Below are 15,227 nucleotides of genomic sequence, written 5' to 3' on the forward strand. Positions count from 1 at the left end.
TGGAGAAGAAGAAAAAAAAGAAACTGCTTAGTTTTACTACACCACAGGCATATTTCAAAAGGGCCTTCCAGAGAGTAACCCAGTGTGGTACACTGTGAAGCAGACCTTTAAAAAGGAGGGAAAGTTCAAGAGAAGGAGTGGATCTTGAGGCAAAATCCATCCTCCCCTCTCCAACTAAGTCAGGTGGTTGAATGTCCTCTAGCAGCAGAGCCTCTTTGAGTTGCACTGGATTTGGGGAGGTGATATCTACCATACTGGTTCATTTCCCTCCTCCAGTTTGGAGCAGGTGGTGATGAGTTCTGAGGTTCTCTCCTGCATGTAGTTTTAGGAAGGGTCAGAGGCAACTTGTTCTATTTCCCTACGTAAATGTTAATGAGAGTCCCAAACCACACATATCTACACACAGCAATAGGTGCATGCAAGGATGTTTGTTGTGCTTAGCTGCGGACCTCAAAAAGCAGATGAACCATGGCAGTGCAAAACTGATTATAATGATCTCTGCTTCTCAGAGATGCTTGTTTCTCCTCCCCTATAAACTTTACCATTTTATTTATTTTAAAAATATTTAAATTGCCTCTCTGATGTACCATAAGCCAGAGGTAGCAGGCAACGTGCAGAAGCACACTACAAACAACCAGCTAAACAATACTTTTTACCTGAAGATAAATGTCCTCCTGAAAGGCAAATGATGTGGAAGGAAGAAATCAAGCTTCCTGGAAAGTGGAAGAGTTGCCTGTAGCTACCTGATGGTAGGCCCCTGCTTGTCTTAAACCCCACTGGTTAATCAGAAGAGACATGTAAACTGGGGTGAGATTCGTAAGGTAAAAGGGCTCAGTGACATGGTGAACTGTTTGTACACCTTGAATCAAATAACACAACCTGAGAGCAACTGAAAGATGTCTTAGGGCAGCAGTTCTCAACCACGGTAACGCCATAACCCCCACTGTGGCGGAGGGGGCAGTGCATGGGCAGCATGCATGGGTGCAGGCATGCATGCAGGGGGGAAATAAGGCAAAAAGCAGTCCTGTAGGTATGCTGGTCCCAATCTTGAGGACAATTGCTGTTGCTATAATTATCAGATAACATACTACTGGGAAGATGATAAATAATATCACTTGAATAGGCAGTGGCCATTCTGTAGAGTTTCAGTAGAAATAATATATTGTCCCTCAACATCTAAGTCTAAAAAACCAATATGTTGAGGGATTTGTGCTACAAAGTGATATCAGTATTTTAAATTTAATGTACAGAAGTTAAATGTTTGTTCAGCAGGCACTTTGATACATTTTCTTTGAACCCAGAACTCAAAGTCTTCCTTTTAGTCTACATAAAAGCGGGCTCTGTTAAGAAGCAGAAGTGAGTGTTCTCTTGCTTATGAGAACCATTTGGAACACAACTGCTTCCCATTTTGAAAGGTTTTTTTAAACGCTCAAGCATGACAAATAGCATCCTGTGAAGAGGTGTGAGTACATGGGAATGAAAGATAAATAAAAGTAATCCAGGGCTTACATTGGTAGATCTGTAAGAAAGTCTCTGAAAGTTTGTTGGTCGTGAGTGGTTCTGGCAGATCACGGAAAAACTGCTTCAGCATATCTGCCACATCATAAGCAGATTGGCCCTCATAGCTGACTTTGCCCACGCAGTTCTCATTCATCTGTCGCAAAGCCTGGATTCTTGACTTGACTCCAGATTTTCGGAAAAGCCCAACCTACATGAAAAAAAGACTCACTCATTAGAAGGGGGAGGGGCATTTTTTTGGGAGGGGTTAATAGACATTTTTTGGGGGGGGGTTAATAAACAGTGCAAAATGCAAGTTTCTAAGTCAGCTGTCACTGACTCTCTTAAGAGGCTACATTAATCCGCATGGTCGATTACTTTACACTGGGCTGCCCTTGAAGACAACTGAGACACAATAGCTGGCCCAGAATGCAGCAGCCCAGTTATTGTTGTGGGTTAGCTGATGGGAACGGTGCCTATTTTGAAACGGCTGTACGAGTTTGGTTCTGAGTTTTATTCAAGGTGCTGGTTATGACCTTGAAAGCCCATCCCCTCACATGTTCCTGTGTGCCAAGCATGGTATTCCGGCTGCTACCTGCTGACGGTTCCTCTCTTTAGAGTGGCCCACCTGGCATTGACCATAGCCCAGACCATCATGGCCACCAGTCTATGGAATGGATTTCCTCAAGAGTTCAGGTGAGCCTCCTGATTGGAGATACTTAGGAGACACCGCAAAGCCTGCTTATCTGCCAGGACTTTTTAGGAGGTATGAACAGTCAGCAAGCATCCTGCTTGGGGGTGGGAAGGAATGGTATTTCAGTTTTTAATTTTGTATTTGATTTTAAAGTGGAATGTTTTAATTATTATTTGCAAGTTGCTTTGCACCAACAACAAAGACCCTATATAAATATTTTAAACACAATAAATGACACCGGAATTTAGCTTTGGATTTTCTGAAGAAAGAGAATGGAGAACTAACATTAACACACTGCATCATTTTTATTACACAGTTCCAAGAGCTAGATCATATGTTGGAAGGTTTGTGCCCATAAAACAACTTCCTGCAATGCAAAGGTAGATCAGGAAGGATGGCAGTTGGTCAACTTTCTTCCTGACACTTATTTATATTTGTGTGGGAGAACATCCAAGCACCTACGCTCCGATGGGCAGCAGGACAGTCTATGCAGAACTAAAACATATGGCTTTTTCTGCATATTTGATCAATGAGATACTGATATAGTGGGGGCAGAACATGAACACTGATATTACCTTGTGTTTTGGAATTAAGATTTGACTTCAAAGATTTGATTGATTACAAACAAAATCTCAAAAGCAACATCTAACAAGATGGAATTACAGATGTGTTCCCCCCCCCAAAAAAAAGAGGGGGCAAAAATAAGGACTGTGGATGATTCTCATGCCACTGTAGCAAGAAATCTAACCTGATCCAGGCACTGGTTGCGAAGGTACCGCATGGCTTGCTGAATACTGTGTGGAAGTGGCTGACCTGTACGCTGGACATTAACTGTGAGGGGAACGCCAAACACATTTCGGTCCTTATAATCAGGGACCTTTATTCTCTTCATAAACTTTGGCACAGCCCTGCAAAGAAAGAAGAAAAGATAGTAATTTCAAAGTCCCCCCTTTTTCTCACACACACACACACACACCCTCCCTCCCTCCCTCCCTCTTCTATTTCCAACTGTGGGCTGCTGACTGAGTAAGAAGTGAGCCAACACTTAACATGACACAACAGTGTAGAAAACCTGAGTAGGCTTCTGAATTGCAGCATTCTATTATGCTATGTAAACATGGGGCAAGTGTAGGGCACTCTAATACCAAATGGGATATTAGGACACAGAACCAAAGGCTGATTTTATGTTTATTTACAAGCTCTCTCATCCAGCTAAACCCTTTTTAGCTGATTAATAATAGGCTTTCTATAATGAACAAATCACATAATCAGACACACCCTTAAATTCTATCAGTCTCCGACATCCACTGATTGATTTGTTATTTATTATTTGATTTATTTCCTGCCGCTCCTGATAAGCCATCTCGTGGCGGGTTATACAATAAACCCCCACATAAAAACACAATCCAACCCCCCCCCCCCTTAAAACATACCCTGGTGGAAAAACTATCTCCCATCCCCACTACCACTGAAGCTTGGTTTAATTTGCTTCCGATTAAAGACTGATGTTTGAGGTTTATTTTAGTTCAGTGTCCTGTTTTATCCCATTAAGCACATTGACAAATCCAGCCCAGTCAGTACAAGGCAGTATTTTGACAAACATTTAATTAATATCATCTCTCTTAAATAAATGCAGTCAACTCATGTGAGGGCTGGAAAACCGCCTCACCAGGATTTGTCTGAATAAAGGCAACTACAACCCAGGCAGGTTACAGGCTGATTTGATTCATGGACGGAATTATTGGAGATGGCCCCATCTAACAAAGATGGTCCTAATTACAAATGTCTTATCTGTGGCTACACTACAATCCAAATGATCAGATAACCGGCAATGCCTTTCCACCTATTAATGAACCATTTGACACTGCTAGACTCACAGCTGCATGCAGGGCTTGTAAACTAGCAGTCCAACAGGCCAAAAGGTACAGGGCGGCACAAGGGTGGCCATGTCAGAATCTGTTAAGAGTCAAACGTAACGTAGCGGTCAATGACCCTCTATAATCTTGCCTCTTTGGGACTCTGGGGAATGATGGACATGTGAACAATGAGCTTTTTGTGTGTGAACTGCTTGCTTTCGAAAGCACTCCAAACCAGACCCACCACCCACTAGCTTGGGTCACAGCAGGAAACTTATGTAATGCATTGGCATTTGCCAGCAAGGAGCTTTAGTTCGACAAATGACCTTTTGAAGATATCCCCCCTCATCCCTCGGCTCCACACACCTTCCTTATCCAGCCCTTCACCCACCCACTTCAGTAAAAGGCCTTTCCATTTGGTTTTGGTCAGTTGGGGGGTAGGGAGGAATCTACCCACAAAATTTAAGAGCACTGCTATTTCAGCAAATGAAATAATGTACTATTTTAAGTTGAGAACAACTAAGAAGCAAGTCAATGTAAAAGATCAGCACAAAACGACAGAACTGGGGGATGGCAAGAGACATGTCAGTGATTAAGAAAACAGTATTGTTGAATAAATAAATAAATAAACCCCCTAGGTTTATGGGAGATTGTATCTGCTGTAGCAAAGTGCCCTCCCCAACCCATTTGTATTTCAACACAGTTTAAGATAGGCCTTACTGATCTAAATATGTGCATAATACTCGTCTTGTTAAAACACACAGAAGCGGAATGCGAGAAGAGAAGGAAAAAAAACCACACACACATATTACGATGTCCGCTGAGAATCTGAAGTATGCAAGAATAAACTGGTCAATACTTATTTCTGTCTCTCTGAACAAACAACTTCTGTATTTAGCCCTGCTCTCATAATAACAGCCTTTGAACAGGAGAAGCTTTGATGCTGGAGTTAAAATACTCTCTCTGAGTCCCAGGGAAAGGAAGGAAGAGGCTGGACTAGATGATGAAGTAGGGGCAGAAAACTGCAGTTATGGCTGCTTTACAATCCCATAAAAGGGCAATAGAGGTTAGTCCATAAAGCGTTTTTAAGGTCATTGATCTGACAGAAAGTATTAAGCTATAACACTTAACACAAAACTAAACTTTCATGGACTTACAGAGAGGGGGCATTTTGTATGACTACCCCTCTGCCAGGAATACCTATAAGCTGCTGAGAGATGTCAGAGCTCAGCATTTCTCAGAGACGGTGTCTGACTCTGAAAAAAAATCCCAAGCCTGTTGACAACCTGGAATAAAGCCAAGATGTAATGCATGTAGTTTTCTGACTGGTCAAAGATCTCACCAGCTGAAGCCATGTTTATTTGAAGGCGTGTATTTCTCCAAAAGGGCAGTTAACTTCAGGAGGGAGTATTTTTGCAGCAGGTTCATCTGCACCACGGACTGACAGTCGATCTGTAACAATGCTGAGCTTAAGCTGGGCCGGTGGGAGGTCTGGAAGCTGTGCCACCTCATTCGGTGCCTTGAAGGAGAGGAGAGGGGAAAAGAAAGAACATTTGTGACATTGTGTTTGGTAGGAGAAGATCAAACTCCCCCAACTCAATGACTTGGAAGCCATACAGGACTTGCAGAACTGCCTACAAGAATAATGAACTGCTCTGTTTCAAGACCTCATCTCTTATGCATGGTAGGAGTAAGCTTTTGGGGTTTCTGACCTACTTGTACCATTTATAACAGCTTCTGTCCTGCCAGTACAGTTCATAACAACAAAACAGACTGAATTACAGATCAGCACAAGGCTAGATATGCCTGAGTTCACTGCATGTGGACTGCCTTTATGAGGGTCTCCCAGAGGTTTATAAACATTCATTTGCACTATTCCTGCTGGCATTATGAGCAAAGGGAAACCAAGTGACTGAGAACCCGGCTTTGATTGTCTAGCCTCCTATGAGGACCTAGTAAAACGACTCGTGCTTTACAGATCACAGCTTCCCAAATTGTCATATTTAAGTGATTTAGTCCATTCGCACTTGGCAGTGAAAATGAAGGATCAGAACCATTTCAGTTTGAGATGCTTTTTTGGGTTACTCCCGTCAGATTCTATGAAGAAAAATTTATACTATCAGTAAAGATTAGCTGACCATACTCTACCAATTGGGAAGGCACAAAGCCACAATGGCCTCCTGTCTGACAGAGGAAAATACTTTAAGAAGTGGGTAAGTACTCACGTCTCTCCCAAACTTCTGTTACCCTAAAGCAGCCTTTCTCAACTTTTTTACCATTGAGAAACCCCTGAAATATTCTTCAGGCTTCAAGAAACCCCAGAAGTGGCACGATCATGTAGTATATTATTTATTTATTTATTTGGATTTTTATATTGCCGTTTCCCTACAGCTCTGGGCGCTTTACATGGAACATTGGGAAGCATAGCTGTGTACATGCCCGCCCAGGGCTCCTCCCCTTCCCACCTCCTCCTCCTCCAGGCCCACCCAGGCCCATTTTGGGATGGAGAGGTGGGTGGGTTGACATGACCATATATGGTCATATCATCCAATAAATGTTTAACAAATTTAAAAAATATATGAAAAATTATATAATTCCCACCAACTTAGGAAACCCTTCCAGGGCTATCAAGAAACTCCATGGGTTCATGAAAACCTGGTTGAGAAAGCTTGCTCTAAAGAACAAAAAGCAGTTTTGAGAACAACCCTAGTACCCAACCTCTGATAAATAAACTTTGGTATCAAATCCTTAACATTCATCAGAGAGACATAACACAACTGTAAGGAAATAATGATGCCACATTTATCTTTTTCTATAAAATACATGAAGGAAAAGCCCACAGGGCCAAAGGCAAGAAAGACAGCATCAGAAAAGGGGGGGGGGTCCTCTTTGACCCCTACCAGTTGGTTTCCGTTTCTTTCAGCTTTGCAGGTTTGCTTCAAGTATGTGGCAGTATTTAAATGAAATCCTTGTGAGTTAAGTGTGCTAACCTGCTATTAATGATTCCTTGGTTCTGGCTATCAGTGAATTGCAGTGTTTGGCAGGATGCTGTAGGCCATACTGGAGCCTCACACCTCTGCCATAACCTAATGAATTATCACTCTTTTAATAAGACACAGTGGATGAAATGCTTCTGGAAATCAAAGCTCATTTTTTACATGTAAGTATCATAGGAACTGTTGAGGAACAAATATTTTAGACATTCAAGTGTTTTAATGAGAAACTGTAATTTCATTTCTATGCTCCCTGTGTACATATATTTTGTATGGTCCTCCTGAAAGCAACCAACATCTTAATACAGATCTTGCTGGAATCGTACAGTTGGGATGGGCCTGGGTAATTTAAGCAGTGGACTGACATATGGGTAAATATAGAACAGAAGAAAAAGGCTGTTGTATATTGTTTTGAGATTTGTCTGAGCACCTCTTGACCTGCCTAGATGTGCACAGAAATTTGCCTTAAGCTATAAGAAAAACATGAGACTCTTGTGGCGCAGAGTGGTAAGGCAGCCGTCTAAAAGCTTTGCCCATGAGGCTGGGAGTTCAATCCCAGCAGCCGGCTCAAGGTTGACTCAGCCTTCCATCCTTCAGAGGTCGGTAAAATGAGTACCCAGCTTGCTTGCTGGCGGGTAAACGGTAATGACTGGGGAAGGCACTGGCAAACCACCCTGTATTGAGTCTGCCATGAAAACGCTAGAGGGCATCACCCCAAGGGTCAGACATGACTCGGTGCTTGCACAGGGGATACCTTTACCTTTACCTTATAAGAAAAACACATTACTGCAGGATGTACTGAACATTTCCAGATTGCATCTGGTCATATCTGAACATATTCAAGATTATGGATTCAACTATTCTCACACTTATTCCACCCACCATAACATACGAAGTACTGTAAAGAAAATAAACACCTTGTTGAAGATGAATCTCATTCTGTATCCATCCATCCATCCATCCATCCATCCATCCATCCATCCATCCATCCATCCATCCATCCATCCATCCATCCATCCATCCATCCATCCATATTATACATACATACTATGGAACAGTTTCTTGAATTATTCTTATTTTGAAGGCATTTGGGAATTGGGAAATGAATTAGGTGTATGCTGCCATCTTTACAGCTTGGCTCTGTCTTTTCTGTCATGTATGTATGGATTTATTGATTAAAACATTTAATAGCCACCTTTCTACCTTGAAGAACTCCAGACAGCTTACAGTATAAACATGCAAAACAACAAGTTTAAAATCTCAATCTGGACTCCTAATAAATAAAAATACTTTCTGCAAACAATTACCAGCCTGGTAAAAAGGACCTTCTACATGGTTTTGCCATACCTAAGGCCTGTGTTTACTGACCTGTTTGAGCGTGTCAGTGATGCCCCCACTCCAGAGTCTCTTCTTTCCTGGATCCCAGTGGATTCTTCCGTATCATTCAGAGAATTTCCCGTGCTGTCAAGATCACTAGTTATTGTTCTGTCATTGTCCACATCAAGTAGAATCTGTTTGGGAGATGAAGGGCATGGGGAAATGGAATCAAGGGCTGAATCAGAGTCCCCTTCGTCAGAAAACTTCTCTGACCACTGGTTCACGATTTTCTGCATGCCTTTTACATGATACAGAATGTCATCGAGCTCGGGGAAAAGGTCTTCATTCTCAAGGTCAGCAACGTCACCCGTGCTGGAATACAGAAAGGAACCCGGAACGTTATCATAAATACTGAGGCGACTGCACATGGAGCTGGAGGAATTGCGCCTTTTCCCAATGCTCAATTCTTTGGAGCTGTCCGAACTGTTCTCTCTTCGGAGGGTGAGATGGTCATGCCCATGAAAACTTCCTGTTCTCCAGTTCACAGAGGTGCTGTTCTTGGATGGAGAAAAATTGCCATTGGAGAGTGCTTTGGGGAAAGTGCCAGGCTTGTGGTCCTCAGGAATGAAAAAGACAGTATCTTCGGCAAAGCTCTCTCTGTTTTTAAAATTCTGCTCTATGACATCACTGAATGTTGATTGGTTGAATGGGTCAAAGCCTTCTAGGTACATTCCCACTCTTTTGTTGTATGCGCTGAGACTACGCGTTCTTGTGATGGGGCTTGGGGTGCTGACTGCACTGCTCGTCTCCGATTGGCTGCTGCTACTGCTTGTCTGTGTAGAATTGGAGACGCTCCTTTTCCGTACCATAGGGACGTTGATGTGATTGCCATTGAGAGCAGAGATCTCGATGCAGTTCAGTTGCTTTAGCTTCTCTTCATCCACACCTTCTTGCAGGATGGGTCCACTGATAATGAGGCCAAGTTTTGTGGGGGCTTTGTTTTTACCGTGATGGGAGCTTTTAATTTTTAGGCTCTCCATCCTCTTTAACAAGCTTCTTGTTTTGGACTTGGTGTTCTTCTCAGTCGTTTTCCCACTAAAGCTGAAATTTGACAGCTCTTTGGGAGAAGGCAAACTGCTGAAGGAGTCTTCATTGGCCACCAGGTTGCCAGATGAGCCAACGCTAATGACTGAATTGGTTCTGGTGGTGGCTGCTTCGCTTGGGGAGATGGCTGGATGACTGCTGCCGCTGCTGATGCTGTGTACAGAAACAATCTCTTGGTGTTCACTCAGGTCTGTCAGCACACTTTCGCGGCTGGCTGCACTGCTAAGGTGAGCCTCTTCTGGGGATGTGGCGTTCGAAGACTGTTTAGGAGGGAACATGTTAAATTCCTCTAGCCTGGACCACCTCTTGCTGTCCCTCTGGAAAGTCCATTTGCCACTTATAGCACAAGGCTCATCTTCATCCGAATCTTCACTCTGCAAAGAAATAGGACAGCCACTATGACAATGAAGTTCCTCATTACACAGTTCCTCATGACAATGAAGTTCCTCATTGCACATCATATACAATTTTAGCATTGATTGTCTCAACATTTTGCCAGTCTAGACATCTCCCTAAGCAGCTAAGGGCTCCCCTCCAAGCCATGGGGTTCACTTAAAGAGGAGCAGAATCCAAAACAAAGGTAAAATTGGGAGGGTAAAATGTATGTGTGTGCTGAGAAGACTTGGCCTCCTCAACAGATACGTATGCAAAGGTAACAAGAAAACTGAACGAACAAGGAGTTTCTGTTTATGCAAGGTTTTGGATTTTGCCGAGCGTGTTTTCCAAACCACTGTTTGTATTTTGTGGCATTTCCAGCCACTCCCAGTTATACAAACAACGCTTGTATTTTTCAGATATCATGTAAGACGATTACAGATCAGAGAATCTAACTGGCTATAGCTGAGCCTGAATAAAAGCCGATTTTTGTTATTCTGGGACAGTTCAGCTATACTGATCAACTATGGCAGTGGGAGCTTTGTGCTGCCTCATTGGAGGCTGGCTCCTCTTGCAATTTGGTTTAAACTGAGCTGCAAAGGAGCCATCCCAGGATCAGCTGGGGTGGTGGGAATGGAGAGCTTGTGACAAGGATAGACCTCCTTGCTACACACAGATCCTGGGGCCAGCTTGTCCTGCAGTGTCATTTAAATTGCACCGCAGGAGGACCCAAGGGCTTTAAAAAAAACTGGCATTTTTCTCCTCAGGTCTATTAGACCAGGGATCCTCAACCTGTGGTCCTCCAGATGTTCATGGACTACAATTCCCATGAGCCCCTGCCAGCAGTTGCTGGCAGGGGCTCATGGGAATTGTAGTCCATGAACATCTGGAGGACCACAGGTTGAGGATCCCTTTATTAGACCACTCCTAGGCTCTGGATTTTTTTGGGAATTAGGCCCGAACCGAATTCTATGTTGATTTTTTTTTTTTGCACATCTCCAGAAGGAACTACAAGCAGTCAACAAAATGTGAGTCTGATAGAACCTTTAAGATGAACTAAGATTTATTGTTGGTCTTAAAGGTGCTAGTGGACTAAAAAAATTTTGTACTACTTCAGCCCAGCATGGCTATCCCTTTGACTCTACCAGCAGTCCATGCATTCTGCCCATTGTTGATCACTGCCATGAGACTTGCACAGGTATTTAACTGGATGCCATTTCGATCAATGAAAAATGATGGCATGCATGAAATGTTCCACTGGAGTCGAGTAGGGCAGAGCATGTTGGCCGCTGTTGACAGGGCTTCCCTGTTTATTTTCCTGACTATAATTAAGAGGCATTCTGAATTGTAGCAGCTTAACTCCTTCCCCTGTCTTAAAGGCCTTCCAAGTGTGACTAATGAGACCATGAAAGAGCCCATTAGGGCTGGTGCAGTTTGACGACTTCAGGCTTTACACAGTCTTGTCTTCTTCCTACAGCCCAGCAGCCGACCATGTAAGAATGCCCAAGAAGAGTCTTTTTTCAGGCTCGGCTGCAGGCAAATATTAATCTGACTGACACTGAGAAGCAGAGGTCAGCTGAGGGTGCACATAGATAACTGTCAACGTTACTGTTACCTGCAGCCCTTCCATGATTATTGAAGAGGCAGCATTCAAGAGGGATGGTTTGATCTACACATTCTATTTATCACACCTGGCACTAGAAAGCCTCGCTTTCCCCTTAACTTGGGACCAAGCTTTCATTAAGAGCAATCAAAGCACACATAACAAACACCCTGTTACATGTCATATTGTTGGTCCTGATAAAAGGTATGGCATGAAGACTGTCCTTAGTGTTGGATTTTACTACATAGAGGTAAATAACTGCATTTAACATGACACACACACACACAGATGTGTTACAGAAGGAATGAAACAATGCAAATATTTATTATTCGGGGTCCTGTTATTTGAGATTCTGTTGTTTTTTGACTGCTGTTCAGCACCTGTTTTCCAAAAGGTTCTTAGTATAAAACCCAAATGGAAAAGCTCTCCAAATGGAGTAATGAGGGGATTACCAAAAAAAAAAAAGAAAAGAAAAAGGAGACAAACCTCTTGTCACTTATAATTATTTTGACAAACCTATAGTCACTTCCCCCATCTCCATGTTAACTCCTCCTGGACTTTAAGTTTTCTTTTTTTTTTAATTGACAATATAATGTAATATTTCTCAATCTTTAGCTTTTCTGAAGATTCGACTCTTTTTCCTTAACAGAACTTCCACATGAAATTTTGGGGCAGAGGGCCTGAAGGCAAGTGCGCTGCCCTGGGAGATATGCCCTGCCCCTGCCCTGCTCTGATTTCTGGCTACAAGTGTGGAGCTGATGGACAGTTTATTTAAAATTAAATTAACTGTTCGTGAAAAAAGGAAATGTGCGTTATTGACAGAGATCCAAAACTATCGCGAGATGAAACATCATCTTCAAAGCAATGTATATGATTGGAGAGTTAATTCCAGGGTTTATAGATCAGGATGTGCGAAGAACACACACAAAAGCAACACAAAATGTTTAGTTTCTTCTCTTTCAACACTGCAACAAAGAGTGGAGTCAGATGTGACCATATATATATTTAAAGGCCATTGTTCCACCTGGCTCCCTTTTATTTGATTGGACTAGAAGTGGTACCCAGGGAACCAATTTGGTTGTGCTGGGAAACTCTTGCTCCGTTGATTCCTAAATCACAGTGGAAGGGACATCATTTCACAAACTTACAGGGTTTTTCTACCTCTGATGATGTGATTTCCCAACCTGCTTGCTAGTACCAGGAGCAGGGGTTCCAGTGACCTCCATATTGTGAAATGCCCTCTTTATGTAGAACCAAGTGTGTCTTGCTTATTTTTAAAGTTTTTTTCAGCAGGCCTTGGTCCCAATGGGGCTTACTTAACAAATATGCATGGGACCAAACTGCAAGGCTACACAACCAAGGCAAACATTCCATTGCTTGAAATTCACTTACCCATTTCCTGTGTGGACTGATTTCTAGCTTCATGGCTGCACATTTGTTTAAAGTATTTAAACGTCTACAGAAGAAAACAGACAACGTTAGCAGTTTAACTTGGCAGTCTGCAATATGGGTTCATTTTGAGCCCAGGATTATTGTGCAAGCTCTCTCTAAGCTTATTTACATACAAATGGACAATCTCAAAATAGCATACCACAAAGAACACCACATTGCATCAGGTGGATTCCAGAGTTTGTGAGGTAGGTGGGATGCAGAGTCAGAACAAGCTTTCCTAAATCAGCTCCTTATGAGCCTCCACAATAAAGATGAGTTTGTTCAGTGGGAGCCTATTACACTGGGATAACTCTAGTGCAGTCATACTAGCTTCTTGTTCTCCTTGTGGAAAACTACAAGCACCTTCCAGGGATTTAACTTGGGTTTGTTTGTTTGTTTAACATACTGCATTCATGCATGAAATAAGGAGTACATAATCTACAATAAACTCCCTGCCTCTTAACTGTAGTGGTATGGTACCAGGCTTGGGAGTGACTGTTTGTGAAATGCCATTCCAGATCCCTTAATACAAGTACAATTTCATATACCCCAGCATTGATAAGATGGAAAACTGCTACTGCTGCTTCATCAATTATTTACTGCAAACAGTAGGGTAGGCCTGGGGACATCCAGAAGCATACCATTTTAATTGATCTGCAATGGTTACACAGCTTTCCATGCCATAACACTGACACACTCTGTTGTGAGCTACCCAGATTTTTCAAGAACTGCATGTCATTGAACATGCTAGCACACAGTACCTCGTAGATGTAAGGCACTGTACAAGTACAGGAAGATAACCGCGGTTGAGGCACTGTGAGACAGAACTGGCCAGTGTGGGTACTGCCCTAGTTTCATCTTGGGGGTAAAAAGCTCATGTATTCTAAAGCTATTTCACGCTTGTTTGACAGACTGCTTTACAAAAATCCCTGGAAATCACAGCATAGGAGGGTGCTTGGAATTATGATAGAAATCCTTGCCCACTTCACTAAACTACAAGCTGTCCTTGCTTTCCTTGGATGGAGAATCACATCCCTTCAGACTTGACATGTCTAGTTTAGGGGCAGACTGGCCTTTTTATTCATCATGAATAAATTGAGGCAAGAGGGTTAAGATGCAGAGTGAGGATGTCCAACTGGCAGGTTTGTACCTGTATGCAGTGACAACAGACTAACACCCCCCCCCCAGTGCTGCCAACATGACAGCGACCTCTTGGCTCAGCTTGCTCCAGGGCCGTTTTAACGTCTGTCCATTCCTGCCCAGATTGATTGTGGAACATCTACATCTCTTCATAGATGTAGCAAGTGAAAAACAGCAAGTGAAGTGGCATAGCCAGGTCTGGACTGTTAACTTTCATACTGCCGCAAGGAGGTATAGAAAAGGAGTATGCCAGAGAAAAAGGCCTGAACTCTTCCCTGTGATAGTTGGGGTATATACACAGGGAATATATCTCCTTGCATGGAGAAATGTTATCATGCAAACCCAAATTTGCAGCCAATCTGCCATCTCACTTGTCTGTAGGGTCACCAGATAACTCCTGGCCACCAGTGGAGAATTGCAGGGGAGGGGAATACAATTGCCATATCCAGGTTGGAAAACTCCTAGAGAACTGGGGATGCAGCCTGGAGAGGACAGGGACCTCAGTGGGGTACAATGCCAAAGCAGGGGCCTTGCTCACTGTAGTCTGGAGATGAGCTATAATTCTGGGGACTGGTATTCCTAGTTGTTTTTGAGAAGGATTCCAAAGTGGTGCACTAGCATCCTTGAATAGCAGTTGCCAACTTTTCAAGACCCATTCTGGAATAATCAGAAGATTCAGAATAATCAGATATTAACAAAAGTCCTAATGATTGGAAGTGTATAGTGCAATTCTTAAAAAAAAACAATTATACAATGAAAATAAAGAAAATACTTTCAGCCTGTAATTGGGTGTGTAATTCTGCCTACCACTGCTTACTTTCATCCTCGCCTCCCCCCCCCCCCAGTCTACCAAGCTGAACCCCAAAGAGGGAAACTAATTTTCAACCCATCAGGCGCTTATATTGTTCTTTTCAGTATGTAATATAATTATTTTCATTACAGCCCCAGGACAGCTTCACTAATCTCTCTGGCAAAAGAAAAAAAAAAAGAATCCACCTCAAAATTGTACAGTTTCTCTCACATAAAGATTGCTACACCATGCACAAAATAAAATAAAATGGATTGCTTAAAAATGCAGGTGTTTAATTAAAGTCAGCCCCCCAGGAAATATATTTTTAACAGGTAGGCTGAATGCTTGTTTGATGCATTTGTGCATGTATAATACGATCTCCTAGGGCAACTTGACTGAACGGCTGGAGGCCGATGGGAACTTTCCA

General features: G+C 42.7%; 1 protein-coding gene across 9 annotated transcripts in view; it reads right to left on the reverse strand.

Annotated features, from left to right (window-relative positions):
- DLC1 (DLC1 Rho GTPase activating protein) overlaps window positions 1–15,227 on the reverse strand; it is a 415,065-nt gene that overhangs the window by 9,911 nt on the left and 389,927 nt on the right. For all 9 annotated transcript variants that reach the window (XM_077302061.1, XM_077302062.1, XM_077302060.1 and 6 more), the window contains 5 exons: window positions 12,832–12,895; window positions 8,409–9,835; window positions 5,390–5,566; window positions 2,940–3,099; window positions 1,510–1,708 (listed from right to left, as the gene is read on the reverse strand). In XM_077302061.1, coding sequence (XP_077158176.1) covers window positions 1,510–1,708; window positions 2,940–3,099; window positions 5,390–5,566; window positions 8,409–9,835; window positions 12,832–12,895 — 2,027 coding nt within the window. The remainder of the gene's footprint in view (window positions 1–1,509; window positions 1,709–2,939; window positions 3,100–5,389; window positions 5,567–8,408; window positions 9,836–12,831; window positions 12,896–15,227) is intronic.

This window comes from Paroedura picta, chromosome 10 (genome assembly GCF_049243985.1).
Source record: "Paroedura picta isolate Pp20150507F chromosome 10, Ppicta_v3.0, whole genome shotgun sequence".
Taxonomy (NCBI): domain Eukaryota; kingdom Metazoa; phylum Chordata; class Lepidosauria; order Squamata; family Gekkonidae; genus Paroedura; species Paroedura picta.